At 54.5% G+C, this 21,546-nt stretch overlaps 1 protein-coding gene across 6 annotated transcripts; it reads left to right on the forward strand.

Moving 5' to 3' along the window:
• The first annotated feature begins 91 nt into the window (after positions 1 to 91).
• On the forward strand, positions 92 to 21,255 carry KLC4 (kinesin light chain 4). Of its 6 annotated transcripts, none has more exons than XM_065739519.1 (16): positions 92 to 154; positions 8,649 to 8,915; positions 9,080 to 9,310; positions 9,620 to 9,698; positions 9,779 to 10,004; positions 10,317 to 10,404; positions 10,814 to 10,915; positions 11,233 to 11,406; positions 11,568 to 11,667; positions 12,150 to 12,202; positions 14,002 to 14,069; positions 14,151 to 14,259; positions 14,677 to 14,826; positions 20,647 to 20,771; positions 20,850 to 20,907; positions 20,980 to 21,255. In XM_065739519.1, exons 2-16 carry the CDS (start codon positions 8,667 to 8,669, stop codon positions 21,067 to 21,069), a joined length of 1,902 nt encoding a protein of 633 aa, XP_065595591.1. In that variant the 5' UTR covers positions 92 to 154; positions 8,649 to 8,666; the 3' UTR covers positions 21,070 to 21,255. The 6 variants fall into 6 exon arrangements, with proteins under 6 accessions (XP_065595591.1, XP_065595593.1, XP_065595597.1 ...); XM_065739521.1 differs by lacking the exon at positions 92 to 154 and adding an exon at positions 329 to 347; XM_065739525.1 differs by lacking the exon at positions 92 to 154 and adding an exon at positions 991 to 1,142.
• Positions 21,256 to 21,546: the final 291 nt, after the last annotated feature.

Consider the following 21,546-nt stretch of genomic DNA (forward strand, 5'->3'; position numbering starts at 1 on the left):
CGCCCGGCGGCGGCCATGTTGCGCTTAAAGGGGCCGTGCTCCCGGGAAGAGGGGGAGGGAAGAGCGGCGGGGGCGGCTCTGCGTTCGGGTCCCGCCCCTCCCGCGTCCCGCAGCCGCAGCGCCGCACCGGCCCGCGCCGCGCTGCGCTGAGCAGGTAGGTCGTGGGGTCGGGTCGTGGGGCAGCACTGCGGGGCGGCGCTCGGTCGCCCCCGCCGCCGTTCGTGGGGGTGGGAGGAGGGCTCTGCGTGACGCTGTCCGGCGGCCCGGCCGGGTGAGCCGGGGAGAACCGAGGGCGGTGGTGCAGGAGCTGCGGGCCGGTTCCGGCGGAGCGGGTGGGCGTGGCGGAGGTGAGGCCGCCAGCGGGCTTGACCGCCGGGCCTGCGGGAGGGTTGCGGCCGGGCCGGGCTGGGAGGCGGCGGGGCCCGGCGCTCTATAATTAGGCCGTGCCCTCATCGCCAGGAGCGGCTCTGAGCGGGCGGTGAATAATAGGCGTTTGCGGGAAGAGAGAGCGGCACCGCGCCTCGGCACGGGGCGGGCGGGCGGTGGGAGCGGGTCCTGCCGGAGCTGGGGTGGATGCTCCGGGAACGCGTGGGGGCTGCGTGCTCCCACGGGCGACGGTGACCGCTGCGCGGCACGGCCGGGCTCCCCGACACGTCGTCCTTCTCCTTCTGCGGGCGCGGAAATTGCGCGGTCACGGAGTTCCCTGCGGCTCCGTTTTAGAGGTCGGGATGGGTGCAGCGGTAGGAGAGCGACGCCGGGCAGTGCGGGAGCTCCAGCTGTGAGTGCAAGGTGTAGCTGGAAGCGCTGGGGGTGTGAGTGCGGATTGGAGCCCGCTGTACCTCGATGGGCGCTCAAGAGTGGTTTGGTGGCTCAGATCCCGCGGATCCCATCTCTTGGTGCGTGCGGGGCTCTCTGCGCTGCCAGCAGAGCGCCCAGCATAGTGCCTCTGGAGCCCGTCTGCATCTCCTCCCCTCCCCCTGCCGCAGTGTGGTTGGCTGCTGAGCGCCTGGTGCCTGCGTTGCTGCTGGAACCGAGGGCAGCGCGGCTCTCATCGCTGGAGCCGCGCATCGCCTGTGCTGCTTCTCCACAGTTCTGGGGCATCCGGGAGTGCCGGCACCGGACAAGCCGCTGCAGGCATCCAGGTACTTCTCTTCTGCGGCCTGGGGTGGGTGGAAGATTCCCATCTGGTGACTGAGAAGGGCAGGGTGCCTAGTTGTCCTGTAACAAAGGACCGCTTTGAGCTGCGATTTCGGGGAGAGGTGTCGGGAACTTTTCTCCCGGGAAGCTTACAGATAGGCAGGTAGGCGCAGAATTGCTCCGTGGTAGCGCTGGAGAGGGATGAAGGGATTTCTCTGCTCTGCTTGTCCCAAGGATATGCAGCGGGCGTGCCTCCTGCTGCCAGACAAAGCCGGAGAAATGATGACGGAGGCAGCTCCCGAGCACACTGCAAGGGCTCACAAACTTTCCGAGCCTTGTTTCCGCCCAAACCTTCCCCCCCACGATTAAAGGGCTACAAAGCCATTCCCAAATAGAACAGAACCCTGGGCAAGGGGGCAGTTCCTGGTTAAACCTCTGAGAGGGAATAGATACGGCTAGGAGGTGCCTGGGGGAGGCTGGGGGATGGTGTTGCGGCAGAGTGCTCTGCTCAGGCAGCCGGGAGAAATGTGCACAATGACGAGAGGCAGCAGCAGAGGCTCCCTCTGTCCCCTGCCTGGCTGGCATCTGGTGCTCTCCTGCGGCTTTGCTTCAGCTGCTCTGTGCTAGGGTCTTCTCTGGTGCCCTTGAGCACTGTGCCCTGTGCCTCCTTATCCTGGGTAGAGAGGTGGAAAAAAACACTCCGTGAGGAGAAGGGCGGTGTTCGGTGCGTTTGGGTCAAAGATCCAGCCTGCCCAGACGCAGAGTAAATAAACATGGCTGAGCTTTGCTGCAGTTGGCAGAAGGAGGAGGAAGCACATTCTCCTCAGCTGTTTCAGAGGAATGTCCAGGTGGGGAAAACAGCATTAACACTGAAGACTCAAATGGGTCTCGGGGCCACGAGGGGTGTGTTTCAAGACTTTGACCTTGTCAGAGTAGCTGGATAAAGGATTGATTTGTTAGGGAAGAGCTGCGTAGCCCCAGCTGGTCTGGGGAGCCAGAGGTAAGCAGAATCCTTTGTTTATTATGCAGGTAAAGCTTTGATTCTGTGGATTTGGCTGCCTTGTTATGGTTTGAGACCCATTTGTTTTTGGGAGTAGTCTGTAGTCAGCTGGTCTCTGCAGGTGACCCAGGTATGCAGTGGAGCGGGTGTGGGCACTGTGATGCCTTTCAGGGTACTCAGCAGCTCCTGACTGCCTGCTGGGCTGTCCCTGTGTTCCTGAGGCACATCCAGTGTGTAGCCCTCCGATTAGACAGCTGCCTGTGGAGGCATCGACTCCTGGGAATTATTCTGCCTGCTTTAATACCACTTCATGCTGTCAGGGCAAGGTAATGGCTCTCGCTCTGTACAGCAAGACTCCCAATCAGATTTTGAAGCTAGGGAGAGATGTGTGTCCTGGCTTTGTTCCAGCTGCTTAGCTCTCATCTCCGCTGGCCCGGAAACAGGTTTTAATGGTGTTCCTCTGTAGTCTGTGGCATAGCAGATGCGGAGTGGATTTGGTGAGCAAGAGTTTAAAAACAAAGTCTTAGCAGCTGGTCTGGAGATGCTAGCACAATTTTGCTGGTAGAGGTTATTGAGGTTATTATTGCTGCCGTTCCTCTGGTTCTGGTGGCTCACTGAAAGGTGTGAGTTTTCCAGCCCAGCTGGGCTAATGACCAGCATGAGCAGCTGGAAGGCACAGATTGGCTTTCTGCTAGTGCACAGGCCCATTTATTTATTTTGGTTTTACCTTTGTTGCCTCCAATGCCTGTGTTCTGTGATTGCTGAAGTGGAGAAGAAGTAAGCGTGGGTTACTTGGGTTTACATGGATTACTGATAGTGACAGGACAGAGGGGAATGGTTTTAAACTGAGACAGGAGAGATTTAGGTTAGATGTTAGGAGGAAGCTTTTCACTCAGAGGGCAGTGATGCACTGGAGTAGGTTGCCCAGGTGGATGCCCTATCCCTGGAGGCAATCGAGGCAAGGCTGGATGTGGCTCTGGGCAGCCTGTTCTGTGTCAGAGAGGAATGTTTAGTGCTGAGGGGAAAGAGCATGAAGGGAGTCTCTATTTTTTTTTTTATGGGAGAGCTTTTCCACATGAACTGTAAGTTTAATTCCCAAGCTCTAGTTAAAAACCCATGGGGCTCCTGCAGCCTGCTGGTTAGTACAGACTTTCCCAACAGGGGCCTTCTGGCATCTAGAAGAGCTCCTGGTGCTTCACACCCTGCTGGAGCTGGCATGTGTCAGCTGCTGCTGAAAGAAGCAATTCTGGCCCTGATCCCTGTCCAGGGCGTAGGGAGGGCTGGGCCCTTTCCAGCAGCACAGTCAACTTGTGCTGAGTTACAAATGACTGTAAAGCCTGGGGAAACTGGTTGGATGAAGCATTTCTGTGCTTGGGGACTGGCTTTAAAACCCTGCAAGAGGGTATGTGGATGCTGAAGAGTCTTCTGGGCTGTGGGAGAATATAGAGGTGAGAGCTCTTTCTGCATTTCCAGCTATGTTGTTGGATGGGAACTGCGCTGCCTGTCTTGTTGCGTGACAGAGAAGCTCTGTCCTCTTATGGCCTGGTGAAAGGATGCATGTGCTGTGTTCCCTTTCCTTGGGCCCAGGGTCAGTGTCTGGTGCCAGGGTGCCTGATCCCTTTGTCCTGGAGTGGAGCTTAGGAAAGGGAAATGCAGTGAGGAGTTTATCAGATGGGAATTCAGATTAGAATTGACTTATTTTTTTCCTCCTTGAATAGTCAAGCAGTATGCTAGGGGGTCTGAAGGGAGTATAGGATCTCCATCTTGGGAGATAGACAGTTCTTGACTGCACACAGCCTTGAGATTCTGAATCAGAGTGGGGAGATGGATCCAGTGACATCAAAACATCCCTTTCAAACAACATTCAAGCAACACCCATCACAGACTCTTTAATTAGGGAGGAAGTTGCAACACAGCATTCTGTTCAGTGCACATGAGGTCATCTGTGGTCAGTTTAACTTCGGAGACTGTGGTGTGGGAAGTGTCCAGGCTGAGGTTGGGGGGTCGACTTTGAAGGCAGAGCCTCATGCTCATCAGAGCTGGAGCAGCATCTCCTGGCTTTAGGATTGCAGCTCAGACATGTGCTGGGTTGTTGCTGACCCCTGACTGATCTGTTAGTATGTTCTTAGTGGCTCTGAGGGAGCAAGAAATGTGCCAGACATTGCTGGCACTGGTGACAATCATCACAGAACACTGTTCCTGCTCTGTGTGAACCTCAGCAGGCATGAGTCTTCAGCATTTGTTGCCTAATTTCTGGCTATTTGTCCTCTAATTTCTGGCTGTTTTTCACAGCTTGTAGGAGCTCTTAATGCTGCCCTGAAGCTGATTGCGCACCCATCTGTCTCTCCACTTGCAAAACATCCTTCCCTTGTCTTTGTTCCTAAAGCCTTAACACGTGTGTGTGCAGCTGCTTATAGTTGTAAAGTCCTTGGGTGCTGTGTTTTTTGTGTGCTCTGTAGTGCAGCAGGCCTACAAGTGCTGATTGCTGTCTGTGCAGCTCAGCCCTTCTGCAGGGCAGTGCTGTGGGGGTCCTGGGGTGGTGACCCTGAGCACAGTGGCTCTCCTGGCAGTGCTGTGGAAGGGTGCAAGTTTCCTGGCAGCATCAGCGTGCCCTGGCTGTGTAGGGAAAGCCTTGGTGGCTCTATGGTTCTCATCTCTTATGGTCTGTATCAAAATATGGAGTAAGCTTGTGACACCACCTCTGTGGTAGTTAAGCCTTGGCACTCCGTTTGCTTTTTCACTGCTTTTCTTTCATTTTTTTGTGTCCAAGGTGTGAGGTCCAGGTTTTCGCGTGGTATCCTTTAGGAGTGGGGAATCTGCTGTAGCTTCTTGGATATCACCCCATCCTGAAAGCATTTTGTTGGTCTTTTAACAGCAATGAGCTGGCAGAGGACAAAAAAAAAATACCCAAACAAAACAGAACCTTCCACTCCTGTCAGGCAGGTCAGCCCTACCTGCTGCAGTAGGCAGCAAAAGTGCATCCCACAGCACAGGACTGGGATAATTATTGTCAAAATAAGACTTCAGCCATCTGTTTTGATTTCTAAAATGCTGCCATGGATATTTATCTCCAAAACTCACTCGCTTGTTCTTGCTATGAATCAGTCTTATTCTTTTCCTCAGGAAGCTGTTTCCCAGAACCCAGTCATTTTCCTGCAATTACTGTATTTGTGGATCACTCTCTCTTACAGAAGAGTTTGCTGCTGAAATCTGTGCTCTCTTGTCTGCAGAAAGCCCTGGCAGGCCATCTGCAGCTTGAAGTAAGCTGCAATTATTGTCCTGACAGCGTCACTTGTGCAAGCTGTGACAGTACCCTGCCTCTTATACACACTTGGTCTAGGAGCATGCAGAGAGTCAGCGAGGGGAAACGAATCTGTTGAGGCATGTGCAGAGTTAGTGCCCACCTGAAGTCTATTTCTGTTGCACTGGACCTGTGATCTCCCTGGTCCCAGTTCTGTTGCTCTCTGTGGTCTCCTGGCACTGGGCATCGTGATGTAACCTTTCAGATTTGCTTGGACCTGTTTAGTCTGGATCTGGCATCCTTGTGGCAGCTGTTGTGGGTTTGAGGTACAAGCAGGGAAGTTTCCAGCTCTTTCCTCTTTAAGCTCTCACGTGTGGGAGTGCTTTTTGGAGGCAGTGGGCTGGTGAAACTGCTGATGCTTAGTGCTTCCCTGGCAGGAAGAAGGTTTGTGCCTAGGAGGATGTGACAGCTGGTGGATTCCCAGCTGGTTGCTGCAGCTCAGTGCACGCATGTTCCTTCCCTGCCTTCCTGCATCACCCCTCCAAATGGGAGCAGCGGCAGGGAGGGGAGGCCAGTCCTAGTAGCTCCCCTTAAGTAGGGAAGACATGCCAAGTAGAGCGGAAACGTGCTGGTGGAGGCCTGAGCTGTGGGGAAGGCAGCAGAGGCTGGGTGCTCCAGCTCCCCAGGAACTTGCTGGAAAAGCTTGCTTTCTCCTAGTCCAGTCTGGAACTACTCCTCCCAAAGGCGGATGCTGGTGTATCCGCTGCTCTCTGTGGGAGCCTCTGAGTGCGTTTGCATCCTGCATAGAGGACACTGCATGCTCTTTACTGACTGTGTGGGAGTAGGGAGAGTGCTTATACAGCAGCCTCAGCCTGCCCGACCTTGGCGTCGGTTGCCATAGAGCGTGTTTCCCTTCTGAGGGCTACACGTACTGTGCAGCCCCACCAGCCCTCTGGAGAGTGAGAAATATGGCTCTGTAGGGAAGAATCCATGCTTCAGGGGGGTAATAAATCATCTTCCACCAGTGTTTGTGGGTTTTCTTTCCTGCACAGAAGGTAGCGTTATTTAAGTGACTTCTGTGCAGCTCTTTCTTGTTGGTATTTGGTAGCATGCAGCCCCTTGGATCTTACACCTCCAGGCACCCTGAAGCAGGAGGATGGAGCTGAGTGTGGTGTACCTAGCAGAGCTGTGCTTCTGGGATGTCAGCTTTGAGGAGAACATCAGGGTCTGCAGAGGTGTTGGCAGTCAATGACAGAAGAGGAACTGTCAGTGGTATGCCTCCCAGCTGTGTAGTTCTGGGGTAAGATAAGTCTGGTGGTCCTGGAGACTGTGGAACACTAACTTTTTTTGTCTGGAAGGGCTGAAGAAATGGGATGTTACTGGGATAGAGGCGTTGGTGTTTTAACACACAACTCAGCAGTTTCTCACCTGATAGGCAGTTTTGTGCACAGTGGAATTAATGAGGCTGATTTCTTATGGATCTGGGTCTTGTCTCAGTGTTATCTAGCAAGGTGCAAGCTGTGCTGACTTTCTGTCCTGGCCCATAACATGTTCCTCTCCCCAACACCAATGTATTGTACTCCATAGGATGGTGGCAGAAGCTCAGACTCTCCCTAACGGGGTGCAGGAATGCTTCCCTGGGAACTGTCAGCATTTCATGGCTGACCCAGTACACAGGGACAGATGAATCACTCCATCACTCCACCAGATGTCTTAGGAAAAAGTGGGGAAGAACATAACTGGGTGAATTTTGGACTACATGGGGTTATCCAGGAGTGGGCAGCTGAGCAATTTGGAAGTCAGGATTTAGGTGGTGGTCAGTTCTAAACAGAGTTATTTGCAGTAGTCTGTGCCCTGTATCTTGGAGATGATTCGTGCCATTCTTACCATTAGGTCTTCTCAAAAGCAGACTGGGAAATGTGTTCCAGATGAGACTGCTCAATATGAGATGCAGAATGCACAGGGTAACTGCACGTGGAGCATGGCAGATCCTCAGAGGGAGGGATATGGTGAGATACAGCACAGGGTTGGTGGTGATGCTGAATAATGAACTGAACATCAAGTCAGCATTGTGACTATGAGTTGAGAGTTTGCACTCCTGCAGGGATATGCATCACTGGGATAGGAGCCAGATAGGCACTGAGAAGAGAGTTCAGCCTATAGTACAGCTTGAGGAACTTCTGGAGGAGCGGTGAGGACCCCTCTATTGCTCAGGGCAGAGACACTTAATAGCTGAGCTGTGGGATTGTACTGAGCCCCCTGGGCAGAGTGTGCAGCTGGGGAGGAGAGGAGCCCTGCCAAGGAGAGAAGTGCTGCTCTCCTTGCTCTGCCTGGGGCAGCGTTTCTGCTCACTCCATAAATCTAGGCACCTGGCTGCCGATGAACAAAGAGCTCAAATTTTGCAGAGAGACAAAGACACTTGATGCCCTTGTGGAAGGGCAGTACTTTTCTGTTACCCATCTGGGAAGAATGGGGGAGAGAAGGAGAGTTGTGCCACGTTGAAGTGTCTTTGAGCTGGCAGCAGGGTGAAGAAGGCTGGAGAAGCCGTTACTGGTTCAAGCTGACACCTACCCAAGGGCTACAGTGGTGGAAGTCTAGTGATCCCTGCATGTAAGCTTTCCCACAGAGATGGGATTCAGTTAATGCTGGTGGTATTGCTTCCCTTACTGCTGCTAGGACCATTCTATGTCTGACCTGAGATGTTCAGAGCGTATGCTTCTTGTCAGGGGATTTTTGTTGGCCAGGTAAAGCTACTGGTGCCTCCATGCCTGAGAGATGATCTTCCAGGAGACATGCCATTGAGGAAGCAGAAAGCCTTGAGCTGGCATCCCTCTCCTTTCTATTCCCTTTTTTCCACAGTCAGAAGAGGTGTTGAGCTGTGACTGTCTCCTTGCATCAGTGATTTGTGGGTAGGAGGTGTACCCATTTGCAGTCCCAGCTGCCAACTACAAATCTCTGCTCCTAAATGGAAACTAAATCAGCTTTCCTTGCTGCTGGAACTGTAGGGGTGTTGGAGGTCAGCTCTGATTTGAGTCTTTTTGTCTCCTGTCCGTATGGGTCACCCACACTGGCTGCCAGTGCTTGGTGCCATGGGAGGGAAGATGCATATCCTGCAAGCTGCTTGCTGAGACAGGGAAGGCAAAGTGAAAGGGCTTACCCCTGTGTGGGCAGCCAGTTGCCTCCTGAAGGAGGCTGTGATGCTTGTGTCTGGTTATAGCCCTTTGAAACAACACTGAGGTCCTCAAGTTTTGGTGCTCTCTCTCTCTGTAGGGCTGCAGGACCAGGACTATGTCCACCATGGTGTACCCAAGGGAGGAGAAACTGGACAAACTAAGCCAAGAGGAGATAATTTCCAACACCAAACTGGTGATGCAGGGGCTGGAGGCTCTCAAGAATGAACACAACTCCATCCTGCACAGCTTGCTGGAGACCATCAAGTGTCTGAAGAAGGATGAAGAAGCCAACCTTGTGCATGAGAAATCCAACCTGCTCCGCAAGTCAGTGGAGATGATTGAACTGGGACTTGGAGAAGCTCAGGTGAGATTGGCAAGTTCCATCCTATGTGGTACCTGGGAGTGACGGGGGGAGCCAGACCTGTAAGCTGTAGGGGTAGCACTGGGCTGAGGGTGGTCCCTAAGCATGCACACGAGGGAGATAAATGGTTGTCATCGATACTGACTATGGCTGGGGTTCTTGACAAGGTGATGATGGCACTGTCCAACCATCTGAATGCGGTGGAGTCAGAGAAGCAGAAGTTGCGTGCTCAGGTACGGAGACTGTGCCAGGAGAACCAGTGGCTGCGTGACGAGCTTGCCAACACCCAGCAGAAGCTGCAGCGCAGTGAACAAACTGTGGCTCAGCTGGAGGAGGAAAAGAAGCACCTTGAGTTCATGAACCAGCTGAAGAAGTATGATGAGGATGTCTCACCTTCGGTATGGCCTTGTTCCGTCAAGCAGCAGCTGTTTTTGGTGGGGGGGGTCAGACCAGAAGGATTGTCTGAGTGAAACAGCTTCATACTGGATGTTACCCCTTCCCAGCTACAGTGCACATCAGTGCTTGTAACTAGAGGAAGCCTGCCTGGGGCAGGATCATTGACAGAACATGGAATATGATAGGGGAAACTTGGTTTTGCTGAGTGGGAGGAAGGTGCTGGCAGGGATGACAAGGAAGCTGCTGTTATTGGTGGGCTGCCCAAGCTCCTGTTGTCTTAGAGTGAACAGCATTGATTCCTATTCTCTTAGGAGGAGAAGGAAGGTGACTCCACCAAGGACTCCCTGGATGATCTGTTTCCAAATGAGGAGGAGGAACATGGTCCTGGATGTGAGTGCTTGTCACGCTTACTTACTGTATCTGTTGAAACCTACTGTGCCAACTGTGCCCTGTGTATTCTATGCCTGCAGTGCCCCACCAGCATAGCAGTGCAGTGGCAGCTGCCCAGCAAGGAGGTTACGAGATTCCTGCACGCTTGCGCACCCTGCACAACCTTGTCATCCAGTATGCTTCACAAGGACGCTACGAGGTGGCTGTGCCACTCTGCAAGCAGGCACTGGAGGACCTGGAGAAGACATCAGGCCATGATCACCCTGACGTGGCCACCATGCTCAACATTCTGGCACTAGTGTACAGGTGAGGATGGGGAGGGCAGGACTGGGCTGGAAGGGCCGTCTTCCTCTTTAGTTTACTACGTCAACATGTTCTGATGACAAGGAGCTCTCCTTGCTTCCAGCAGCCTGTCTGTCAAAGTTTTGGTTTAGATGAGGTATGTGGAACTGCATGTGGAACTACCAAACTCGCTGATAAACCTAAGCTGAGGAAGGGAGAAAGGAAAGGGCTGTGCTGGAGGCTGATCTTTGTGGAGGGAGGAGTGTTACTCATAGTTCTGCTTGCCACAGGCTGTGGTGTCCAAACCCCAGGTAACTAGTTGACTTTGCACTGCAGGGATCAGAATAAATACAAGGAGGCAGCACACCTCTTGAATGATGCTCTCTCCATCCGTGAGAAGACCCTGGGTAAAGATCACCCAGCAGTGAGTATCTCCCTTCTCTCTTATTTTGGCTGTGCCACTGGGGTTAGTACAGTGCCACCTTCTCTTGTGACTTGTCTGCCCTCTGTGTGCTTGGTGCTGGGCTGCCAGGGATAGCAGTGTGCCCTGTGATGGGCGGGGTGCTGTTTACATGGTATTATGGAACGTTGTGTTGCTATATCATATTTTCTGCTGTCGTGTTCAGTATGGTCAATCAGGAGATGGCATCTCCTGGATTCTCCTATGTAGGTAAGGTAGCTTATTGCCCCTGGACCTCTCCAGAAGCATCTGTACTGCAGGGGTGAGAGAAGTGGGACAGTTACCCCTGCTTGCTTCCCAGGGGAGCCATCTCCCCTTGGTTGTTCCCACTGAATTCAGCTTTTGTTTCACAGAGGTGCTTATGTCTATGCAGGTGGCTGCAACCTTGAACAATCTGGCTGTTCTCTATGGCAAGAGGGGGAAGTACAAAGAAGCAGAGCCACTTTGTAAGCGAGCCCTGGAGATCCGTGAGAAGGTACTGGTCTCTCATGCTCTCCTTCCTTCCAGCTCAGCCTTCAAGTTTTCTCTCTCTACCTTACTGCACTTGATAGGTCCAGGGCCCACCTAGTTTCCTCAGCTGCTGATTGTGCCACCGCCTTTCTTATCTCTCCAGTGTTTGCAGTTTTTAGAAAGGCCTGATGGGAGGTGGCAGCTGGGATTTCTCCTTTTAAAACCTCTGCTGCGCCTGTCTGACAAAAGCAGGCCCTCTGGTTTGAGCTAGAGCTGCTTGAATGTTCCCCTGGTGTTCACTACAGTTTAAGTATTGTCTTTTTGTGACTTCTATTTATCCAGGTCCTAGGCAAAGACCATCCTGATGTAGCCAAGCAACTGAACAATCTGGCCCTGCTGTGCCAGAACCAGGGCAAATATGAGGAGGTGGAGTACTATTACTGCAGGGCCCTGGAGATCTATGAGAGCTGCCTGGGTCCGGATGATCCCAATGTAGCCAAGACCAAGAACAACCTGGTGAGACCCTGGGAAGAGGCTGTGTGGGCAGTGGTGTCAAGGGGTAGTGTAGCAGTAGATACACTACCTGGTTTCTGGAGGAAATGGGGAGTTAGCTGGGAATAGTGGGGAGGGTTAATTTGTGTTGCACAGTGGGATTGGAGCTGTTTTCTCTGTTGCAGGCCTCCTGTTACTTGAAGCAAGGCAAATACAAAGATGCGGAGGTGTTGTACAAGGAGATCCTTACCCGTGCTCACGTGAAGGAGTTTGGCTCTGTGGATGGTTTGTACTCAAGCTACTGGGGCAAGGGTGAACAATTTGCTCTTCCCCAACTCCTGTGGTGGAGGTATGGGGGATACCTTGCAAGGCCCTTATTTTTTGGGCAGTCCTTGAGGCATGGTCATTCTAGTTTGTTAAGCTGTTGCACTTCTCTCAGAAGGAGTCTTAGTGAGCTCTAGCTTTCAGCCTGCTAAGTTGGCAAGCAGTTGTGGTTTAAAGGGGAAGAAGAACATAGTATTTTTCAGGCATGAGCTGAAGTTTCTCCTGTAGTTTTGGCACAGGTAGAGGGAGGACTTGTTACCTCTTTCCTATGCTCTGCCCTTGCAGTGTTAGTTGCCTTTCATGGGGCTCTAACTGGAAGCTTTGTGATCTGCTGGTTTTGGTGACACGGTGTTGGGCTGTGTGGAAAGCAGGTAGTAGTGGAAGCAGTGGAGTAACAAGGATAAAGTGCTGAGTGGAGCTGTCTTTCATTCTTCCCCACACAGATGAACACAAGCCAATCTGGATGCATGCAGAGGAGAGAGAGGAGATGAGCAAGGTGAGTCTAAACTCATGGTGCAGCCTGTTGACAGCAGCAAGAGCCCACTAGGGGAAGGAGGTCCTGGGGTTTTGATCCCCTTGTATCACAACCAGGCTCTCCTTTCTGCAATCTGAAAAGCTGTTGTGGCCAGTGATAAAGGACAGGAGTGGTTTGTGGAATGAAGTATGATTCTTCCTTGGGGCACTGAGGAATGGAGGCCCATCAGAGGACCTGATGCTTTTCTTGGAGTGGGGAGTTATTCAGTGCCTCAGCCATGGCTGTGTGCTCTCTTTTGGCTCTAGTGAAACCTCTAAGGCAAGCAGCTGATGGAAGATGGAGTTGTGCTGCAGGGTTTTGGTGCCCTTTTCCAAAGAGCTGCCAATACCCAGAGCACATCTTGAGGCTGCCTGGGGGGGGAAGTGGTTTGAGAGGAGACTACTTCTGTCACCTTGCTTAGCAACGAGGTCCAAACTGTATGGGAAAAGAGCTCCAGAGAGGTTTCTAGCTCTTCAGTGTCTTAGCTGGCCTCTGAGTGAGGGTGAAAAGGGGTTGTTCTTGCCTTGGATTTGGCCAGCAGACAGGGAAGCTCTGCTCTCTGTTGCAGCTGATAAATGCAAGGGAGTTCAGTCTGCATTTTGCCAGGAAGATGAAGCAGCAGAGTGAATGGTTACTACTACAAAAAAATAGCCTGTCTGTGGCACTACACTGCAAGAGAAATCAGGTGGGGTAGGGCCCAGGCTCCCCTTCTCACTCTGAAGTTGAGTCATTTCTTTTTGATGGTGTCTTTAGAGAAGTGCAAGATCGTGAGCAGACTATGACACGTGGAGCTATGTTCCAGTTAAGATGAGCTTTGCAGCAGGGATGACAACAGGATGCCTTCTGAAATATTCATTTTCTAAATCTGCTGTCCAGACCAGGCCTGTTGAAACTTTACTGTCTGTGTCCCCTTCTCTCCCAGGGCTGTAGATCAGGCCTGGAAGCCCAGCCTTGTGGGACAGATCTGCAGCTGGAAATGTAATTAATTTTGCAGCCTGGGCAAGAACTGAACTTCTTTTCCTGCCCCTGAGATGACTGTTAGCAGCTGCCCAGGCCCAGTGCCATAGCACATTTGATATCTTCCTAGCCAGGTGCTGGTAACTACAGCCCTTGAGTCTGGGCTCTTTCTTCCCCAGCAGGCATTCAGCAGCCTTCCCATTGGTTTTGATCACCTTTTGAGCCCTAAGTGCTCCTGTCCCTGAGCTCACCCAGGCTCTGATGCAAGAAACCCAAGAGCGCCTGTGGCCTGGGAGAGCGCTTGCATGTGGGATAAAGATCCAAGAAGTGCTGTAGGGCTGAATAAGGAAAATGGTCCCTTCAAGGCTGGGGCTATTGTCAGAGGGAATGCGCAGCTGTGGAGCTGCTGTTCCTGGCAGGGGCAGGACCAGCTTTTAGGGTGCAGAAGCTATTGGTTTTGTGGGGTGTGGTATCCCTTTGTATGCTGGTGTTGGGAGTGCCATGTACTTCCAACCACTACTTTTGAGCTTTGTTGTCCTTCCTGCCTTTGGTACCACAAAAGGAGCATGGAGATGGGAGCACGCTCTTTTCTGGGAGGAGGAAATCACATTGTCTTGTGTCTCAAACAGTTTGCAGCAAATAGGGCTTCAGCCTTTCTCTCCAGAAACCTGCTGGAAATTCGTTGCAGCATTTGCACATTGCATTTCCAGAGGTTGGGCTGGAGTGAGGGTACAGCCTTGGGCCTGACCTGGTGCTCAGTGTGAGAGCAGGGCCCAGGGAGCAGCACTAGGCACAAGGCTAACAGCTTTCTTCTCACCCAATAGAGCAAGCACAGAGACAGTGCTCCCTATGCCGAGTACGGTGGCTGGTACAAGGCCTGCAAGGTTAGCAGGTAAGAGAGGTTTGTGGGCAGCTCTAGGCGGTGGATGAGGTACCCCCAGGGCTCCCACTCACCTGCCACTTATTCCCATAGTCCAACTGTGAACACCACTCTGAGGAACCTGGGTGCGCTGTACCGGCGCCAGGGCAAGCTCGAGGCGGCCGAGACTTTGGAGGAGTGTGCGGTTCGCTCTCGGCGGCAGGTAACCCGGGTGGGACCTCCCCTGGTGGCTGGGGGGATGCTGTAACACAGCTGTGTGTGTGCTGGGGACCTGTGCTATGCCTTGCGGCCTCCTGTCCGTGGCTTGTATTCCCATAACACTGGGACAGCTCAGTGGCTGGGGTTGCATTTGTGCAAGGATACGTGTTTGCATAAGTGCGATTGCACTGGTGTGTGCATATGTAGATGGAGCATCTGTCGGGGTGTATGCACATGTGTAGAAATCCTGCAGCTATGTTAGGACAGGCTACAGAGCTTTGTCAGCTGAGAGGAGTGTGCACTTGGTGGGATGCGTTCTTCCTACTCATTTGTCTAGGAAATGGCTCCTGCACTGGGACCACGCAGATCAGTAGCATCGAAGAGCAAAGTCTGATGCTTCCTTATTCCTTTCTCCTTGCAGGGCATTGACCCAATCAACCAGACGAAGGTGGTGGAGATCCTGAAGGAGGGTGATGGTACAGAGAGACGTCGGAGCCTGGGTGGCAGCGTCAAGTACGAGAATGCCACAGACGGTAGCGAGGAAGTGAGTATGGGCGTGGAATGGAGCGGGGTAAGTACAAGACACTATCAAGAATGGCCTCAGCTGGCTGCTGGAGGGAAGGGACAGCCTGGCTCAGGGCTCTCCCCCCGTGGCCTGTCGTGGCATCCTTGTCTGCCTCCATTTGTTCCCTGCACACTCTCTTCTCTTTCTTGGCATGAGCCAGCCAGCCCACAAAGGTGTGTGTCTGGGCCTGGCTTGTCATGTACAGGCCAGCCATCCTGAACTGACAGTTCACACTTCCAGGGGGCTTCCAGGTCCTGGCAGTGCACAGCATGAGCTGGTCCTGGCCTGCCCTTAATCTTAGCCTTGGCGACCTTATTAACACCTCTCCCTGCTGCTCTCCTCTCGAGGCTGTGACCGAGTGTCAGCCCCATCTCAGGCCCATGCGGCCTCTGTGAGCAACTTGCCTTCCTGTCCTGCAGCGCATCACAGGTGATGCTGGGTCTGGGTGTGTGTGTGTGTGTGTGTGTTTGGTGGGGCTGTGACTGTCTGCAATGTAGGGAAATAGTCCGCAGCCAACACCTTCGCTGCCTCCTTGTGGTCTCATGCTCCTCCAATGGGCTGTGGCCAAGCGGAGGTTGGAAAAGGCAGATTTTCTTGGGATGCCTGGCTGGGCTGACTGGTGGTGGCAAAAGAGGCTGCTGTTAGCTGAGGCTCGTACAGGGTGACCCAAGCCTACTGTGCTTGCTCTGAGACTGAAGGGCACTGTGGTCACTAGCACTGAGTTTGGAGGAAGGTAGCGGTCCAGGTCTGGGGCAGGTGGTTTCTGCAAGGAGGAGGATGGAAAAGAGGCAACAAGTGAGCGTGGTGTTGGTGAGTGCTTGGCTTGAGGGCTGCTGGAGCTGTTAATGCTTACCATTCCTCCTGCAGACTCTGGCTGAGAGTATAGCGTAGCTGGCACCTAGGGCTGATTGCAGCCTGACATAAGCATTGCACTGAGCATGAATCCTCCACTCCTCCTCATATCTGCTGTCACTAACCCTTCCCCACGTGGCCGTCCTCACCTGCATGAGCTGTTCCCTTTCTTCCTTCTTCTTCCCTGTTGCCATGACAGCCCCTCAACATCCAAACCTGAAGCCTGGCTCTCTTGATTGTGGATTGTACCCTGGAGGTGGCTGGAGGGGGCCTGGGGAGCTGAGCTTTGAAGGGGCCCAGCAGTTCCTCCAGTTGCAAGGCTGACCTCTGTCTCAAGGGTGAGAGGGTCTCAGTCCTGGCTCTCAGGTTCCCTGTTGGTAGAGGGGGTAGACAGATGTGGAGGGAGGAGGGCTGCATCACTGTATTAGGATCCCCCCAGTCCCTGGCCTGGTTGGTGACTCTCTGCAGCACCTCCTGGCTATGGTTAGTTGGCATTGGCTGATTGCTTTGTGTGGTGCAGCACAGTGCAGGCCTTCCTGCTGGGCTCTGAGCTATCAGCCTAAGGCAAGCAGACAATGTCACCCTCTCCTGCAGCCTGATCCAGATGATGGGGAATAGCCCCTGCTCCTATGATCCTTTCCCAAAGGGCTTGTCAGGGCTGCCCACAGTCAGCTGTAGGGAGGGGGCTAGCCCAGCACCCTAGGGACATGGCTTCTGTCATGTGGTGCTTGGTGTTTTTCACACATGGCTAGCTCCCTCTGCCCAGCCAGCACCTAGTGCTGTGCTGCAGCTCCCCCCTGGAGAAGGCTGGGGCAGCTCCCTGTTCTCCTGTCTGTCACAGCCAGTTGCTCCTTGCACTGCTGTGGAGACCTTGGGTGTGCTGCCCCGGGTTCATTGTTGCCATCCCTTTAGCTGTCAGCTGCTGCAGGCAGAGCGCTGGGTGCCCCAAGAACACCAAGGACTGTGCCCTGCTGCCCAGGGCAGCTCTAGAAGCACCCCAGGGCCTGGCCTAGCTACTTGCAGCCCAGGTAAAATATGAGCTTGCTGATTAAGCCTCACCAGCTTCCCTCCCCATCTAAATGTGGCCCATGGTCGCTGCATGCAGCCTGGGGGACCTGACCCACCAGCTCCCTGGACTACCTACAACCTCATGGGCTTGTAAACTGTGTCTTTCTCCTCTCTGTGCACTAGGCTTAAATGCCTCCCGAGACTCCCTCTTTCCCCTCCACCGCAATCAATCAGCTGGATGTTTGTGTTGTATCTTCCAACTTTTTCCTCCACACCATCCCTCCTTCCTCGGCGAGAACTCCACGCCAGTCCCCCAACCCTCCTGGCACGTGAGGGCACCACAGCACCTGCAGAGGAGTGCCTGGGGCCTCGATCCAGTCCCGTGGCCAGCAAGAGCAGGAGGAATCTGCGTGGAGCTGCCTGCTCCCCCTGGTCAGGGTGGTGGGCCACCATCCCCTTGTGTGCCCTCACCTCCCAGCCTGCCCTTGCACAGCCTGCAGGGATTGTCTTCACTTCAGGCATACTGACTCCACCATCACTAGGCATCCTGAACCCTCATAGCTTGTTCCCTCCATCTCTGCAGAGGCCAGGATGGAGGTGTGAAGATGGGAGGGCTGTTAGGGGCACAGAGGCCTGGCCTTGGCAGGACTGTTGTGTGCCCAGTTACTTTCTTTCCCCATAAGCATAGCTGATGTTAGTGCCCCATAGCGGACCTGCGCTGGCCACCAATGAGTTGGGCTCTGCCTGCAGCACAGGGCGGCCTCCATCTTGCTCTCCTCCTCCCTGCTGAGCTCAGCAGCTTAGGGTCAGCATGTGGATCCATGCAGGGCATGGGGACAGAGGGTGGCCCATAGCTGCTGTACATCTGAGCTAGAATTATGGGACAAAGGCTTTGTGTGGAACAGAGATGTGCTAAGGCAAGTGTGTTTGGTTGCAAACTCCTGACCTGGTACTGTAGCTGGATTTCTTGCTTAGTGGCACTATTGGCTGCCTGTTGTTCCAGGGACCCTGGATGTGTCCCCTGAGAGAAGAAGAGGTGAGGGTGAAGCATCTGCTATTCCTTGGAGGCAGAGGGAAGAAGGGTGGGAGGAGAGCAGAACTCTTCTGCAAGCAGTTAGAAGTGGGCGAGATGGAGAAGCAGCTGGTTTGAAGCAGAATCAGGTGAGAGATAAAGGAGGTGCAGAGAAGGGTGTGAGGAAAGGAAGAGCTGGGGATTGGGATGTTCCAAGCGTGAGTGGGAGGTGAGCTGGCTGAAGAGGGATTTCTGCAGGAGGCGAAGGCTTTCCAAGGAAGAAGGAGCCGTATTGCTCAGGGAGGAGTTCTTGAACAGAAGACCTGGCTTACTTGCTGCCCTTCCTCATATAGAGGGCAAGATTGTCACTTGTACTGCCAGGGAGGCAGTGCTGCCCTGGGCTTCTATGGGATGGCTCAGTGCCTCTGACAGGGCTCCACCAGAATGCTGTCAGTCACTGCTGGGGAAGGGGATGTTTCCTAAGGCCAGAGCACCAGTGCCTTGAGCCTTATGCCCTAAGGTGCACACCCTCATCCTGCCTCCTGTAAGAGTTGAGTCAGGGGAGGCTGCAGGCAGCAGGACGGAGCCCAGAGGCCAGCGCAGGATTCCCTTCCTCCCCTTCCAACCCCCCCCCCCCCCCCCTTATTTATTTAACTAGATAGTTTCTCTCATGCTAGTGATCTGGTAGGCTGTAATAGTAAATGTGCTTGTGTCTGTCTGGGCCTGGCTTTCCTGTGGTGATGCAGAGGCCTTGGGGCACTTGCATACTGCTCTCCTGGGAGCTGGTGCTTGCTGAAAGGAGATCTGAGGGCTCTAGGGCTGTGCCTTCCCTGCCCCTCCTTCCTCCTGCTGCTTCATGCTGATGAAGCGTGGTGAGTCCCCAGAGCAGGGTTCATTCAGGCCTCAGCACCACCTGCCTCTGCTTTGCCTGTCATGTACCCGGTGCTGTAACAACTGTACCTCTGATTAAAGGCAGACAGACCTGAACCGCTGCCCTGTGCTTCTTTCCATGCTTTGTAGGCCAGTGTCGGTCAGCCCTGGGGTGGTGGGGGCAAAATGCTGCTGGATCAGGTTTGGGTGCTCAGTGTGTGTGTGTGTGCAGGGGCATGTGCTGCTGCGTGGGTGGTGTGGGCACATCTCTTCTGGGCTGAGCATTGGAGCAGAAGGACTCAGCCTCAAACTGGGGTTGCTTCCAACCATAGCTCTGCAGTCACATGGTAGGGCTGACATGGAGCATCTGAGGTTGATTCTTCCTCAACTGCTGTTCTTGTTAGCCAGAAAAATACCCGCACTGCGTCCTCCGGTGCTGAGCTTTGCATGCTCTGAAATCCTGCCTGAGTCCTTTGCCTCTGTGCAGCAGGCAGGGCAGGAGCATGAAGGGGAGAGTGACTCAGTGCTGCTTGTGCTTTGAGTGCTCGTCCTTGTGGGTGCAGTGAGGTGGGTGCTCTGCGGTAAACCAAGCCCCTTCCACGTTCTGGGTTAAAAATAACCTGCAGAAGAGGGAGTGGGGAGAGAAAGAAGGCTATTTTTAATTTGGCATGCAGCAGAACTTGGTTCTGGCATTGAGCTGCAGTCAGCCTGCATTGCTGCAGCTGGGAAAGCGTGGCTCCATGCACTAGCCCTGACCCCAGAGCTTGTTTGGGGCAGGGCCATTGGTGGCAGGGCTCTCTTGCTATTCCCCCCCCATCGTCCCCTTCTTTGGTAGTGCCACATACTGCCAGCCCTTCCAAAACCTGCCTGGGCTGCCTGCTGGAGGAGCTGAATGCTTGTCTTGCTAATGCTGATGGTGCTTTCTGCATTCCTGGTGTGTGGGTGCCTTGCAGCAACACAATTCCTAGTTTGGAAGCTCTTTGTGGTAATGAGAAAGCAAAGCGGTTCAGTTGGTTTATCCAAGAACAGAGGGGACCAGAATCAGGAGAAAGGTTTGCTGGTAGGAAACATCCTGTTCAACTGGAGGGGATCCAGGGCCAGATCAGCATTGGGCCACCAGAGCAGGGATTTGTAAAAGCCTTTCCCCGGTGCCACAGCAGAACCTGGGCGATCATGAAGGCCCTTAAGGCAGAGCCTGCAGAGCTACACAAACGCTCCCGGGGCTCTGGCTGCTGCTGGCCTGGGCTGGGGGCATTCTGCTCCATGGAGACTATACAAAGGGGTATCACACTTGTAAGGAGCAAAGGGCTTTGGTAGGTGCCTTACCTCTATTTCTTTCCCTCCTTGTGTCAGAGAGACAGCCCTTGGGGCCAGTAGGACTGGCAGCAAGGAAGGCTGCTGTTAACAGATCATGCGAGCAGAACAGCCCCTCCTCAGCAACGATGTAACCCTCTTTAAGGAGGTTCCTGGCTGAGCAGGAGAGCTCGGTGACTGTGGCACAAGGTGGCCTGGAAGCACGTGCTTCATAGGTGTGGAGCTCATCCAGGTGGGCTGGAGCCTTTCGAGGGCTGAGTGCCCTGTAAGGTCCCTAACAGCAGATAGGGGAGCATGTCCCTGTGGAGTGGAGCATGTCCCTGTGGAGTGGAGCTACCTGCACTGCTTGGCAACTACAGAGATAATTTGAGTCTTGGGAGGGCTTTCAAGGTGGGCTGAGTGTGTGTGGGTGTGCGGAGTGGTGCTGCCTGACGTGAGTGTACCTGTGAGAGCAGTGAGCTGGAGCAGGATGAGCGCTGGATGGAGAGAGAAAATGGCACCAGTGGAGCAAGAAGGAGGGGAGTTAGGCCTGGTCTCCATACAGGGAGTCTTTGAGGCAAATGACCCAGCAGCACATCCTGGCCCAACCAAAAGTATCCCTAAGCACGGGGGTCCCTGCCAGCACCTGCTCAGACCTCCTACTGGCTGAGCTGTAGGACACGGAGCAGGGCTGGAGGTGCCGGTGGCCTGGCGCAGCTTGGTGCACAGCACACTAGAGCTTCCTCTGTGCTGCTCAGTCCTCGCCCCCTGGCTTGTGTCTCGGTCTCCAGGACGGCAGTGGTACCCTCCAGCGCAGCAGCTCCCTGGGGAAAATCCGGGACGTGATCCGACGGAGCAGCGAGATGTTGGTCAAGAAGCTGCAGGGCAATGGGCCCCTGGAGCCCAGGAACACCAGGTAGGGATTAGGGCCTGGGTCCTGGGTGCCACTGTGGGATGGGGCGTCAGCCAACAACTCTACTCTGCTTTCTCGTAGCATGAAGCGAGCTGCCTCGCTAAATTACCTGCACAAGTCTAGCGATGCTTCCTTCGAGGTGAGCGGCGGAGCAGGAGCTGGGGGGGCCCTGGCCGTGGGGGCTCGTGCTGACACGCACCGTGTTTTTCAGGGCACCCAAGGGCTCCGCGCAGAGAGCAGAGGCCTCAGCGCCAGCAGCATGGATCTCTCCTCCCACAGCTCCCTGCTCTCTTCCAACTGAGCGCCCGCGGCAGCTCGCCGCAGCTTTGCTCCGCCTGGGGCAGCACCCGGCCCTCTCCCCACCTCCACAGCTCCGTTCTCCTCCCCGCGGGCTCACGGGCCGCCCTCTGCAGCCCCTCCCCGGGCCGGGGGGGTGGGGGGTGGGGAGGGTCCGCGGGGAGCCCCTCGCTAGTTTGGGAACCGCGGTCCGCGCACTTGCTCCCGGGTCGGGCGGGTTGCGGGGAGGTGGGGGCCCATCACCGAATCACAGCGGTGCCCCCCCCGTCACCGGCACCACCCGGCCTCGCCCAGCCGGGGCGGGAAAAGGGGGTGGGGGGCACAGCCCCACCGCCTTCCCGGCTCCCCTCGGCCGCTCTATGTTATTTTATGAAATAAAGCCACGACCTTCCCCGTGACGCCGGGCGCTCCTCGGGGCCGGGGGGGGGAGGGAGCGCAGGGCTCGGGGGCGGAGATCGATGACGACAGTGGCGATGACAGC

This window comes from Cyrtonyx montezumae, unplaced genomic scaffold (assembly GCF_038088225.1).
Source record: "Cyrtonyx montezumae isolate F1298 unplaced genomic scaffold, pur_monq_1.0 scaffold_24, whole genome shotgun sequence".
NCBI lineage: Eukaryota > Metazoa > Chordata > Aves > Galliformes > Odontophoridae > Cyrtonyx > Cyrtonyx montezumae.

Excerpts from the sequence above, each read along its gene's own strand:
- KLC4 (XM_065739519.1), top strand. The coding sequence starts at position 8,667 with ATGTCCACCATGGTGTACCCAAGGGAGGAGAAACTGGACAAACTAAGC. Across the intron at positions 12,203-14,001 it reads AGAGAGAGGAGATGAGCAAG|AGCAAGCACAGAGACAGTGC; the intron begins GTGAGTCTAAAC and ends CTCACCCAATAG. Across the intron at positions 20,908-20,979 it reads CTAGCGATGCTTCCTTCGAG|GGCACCCAAGGGCTCCGCGC; the intron begins GTGAGCGGCGGA and ends CGTGTTTTTCAG.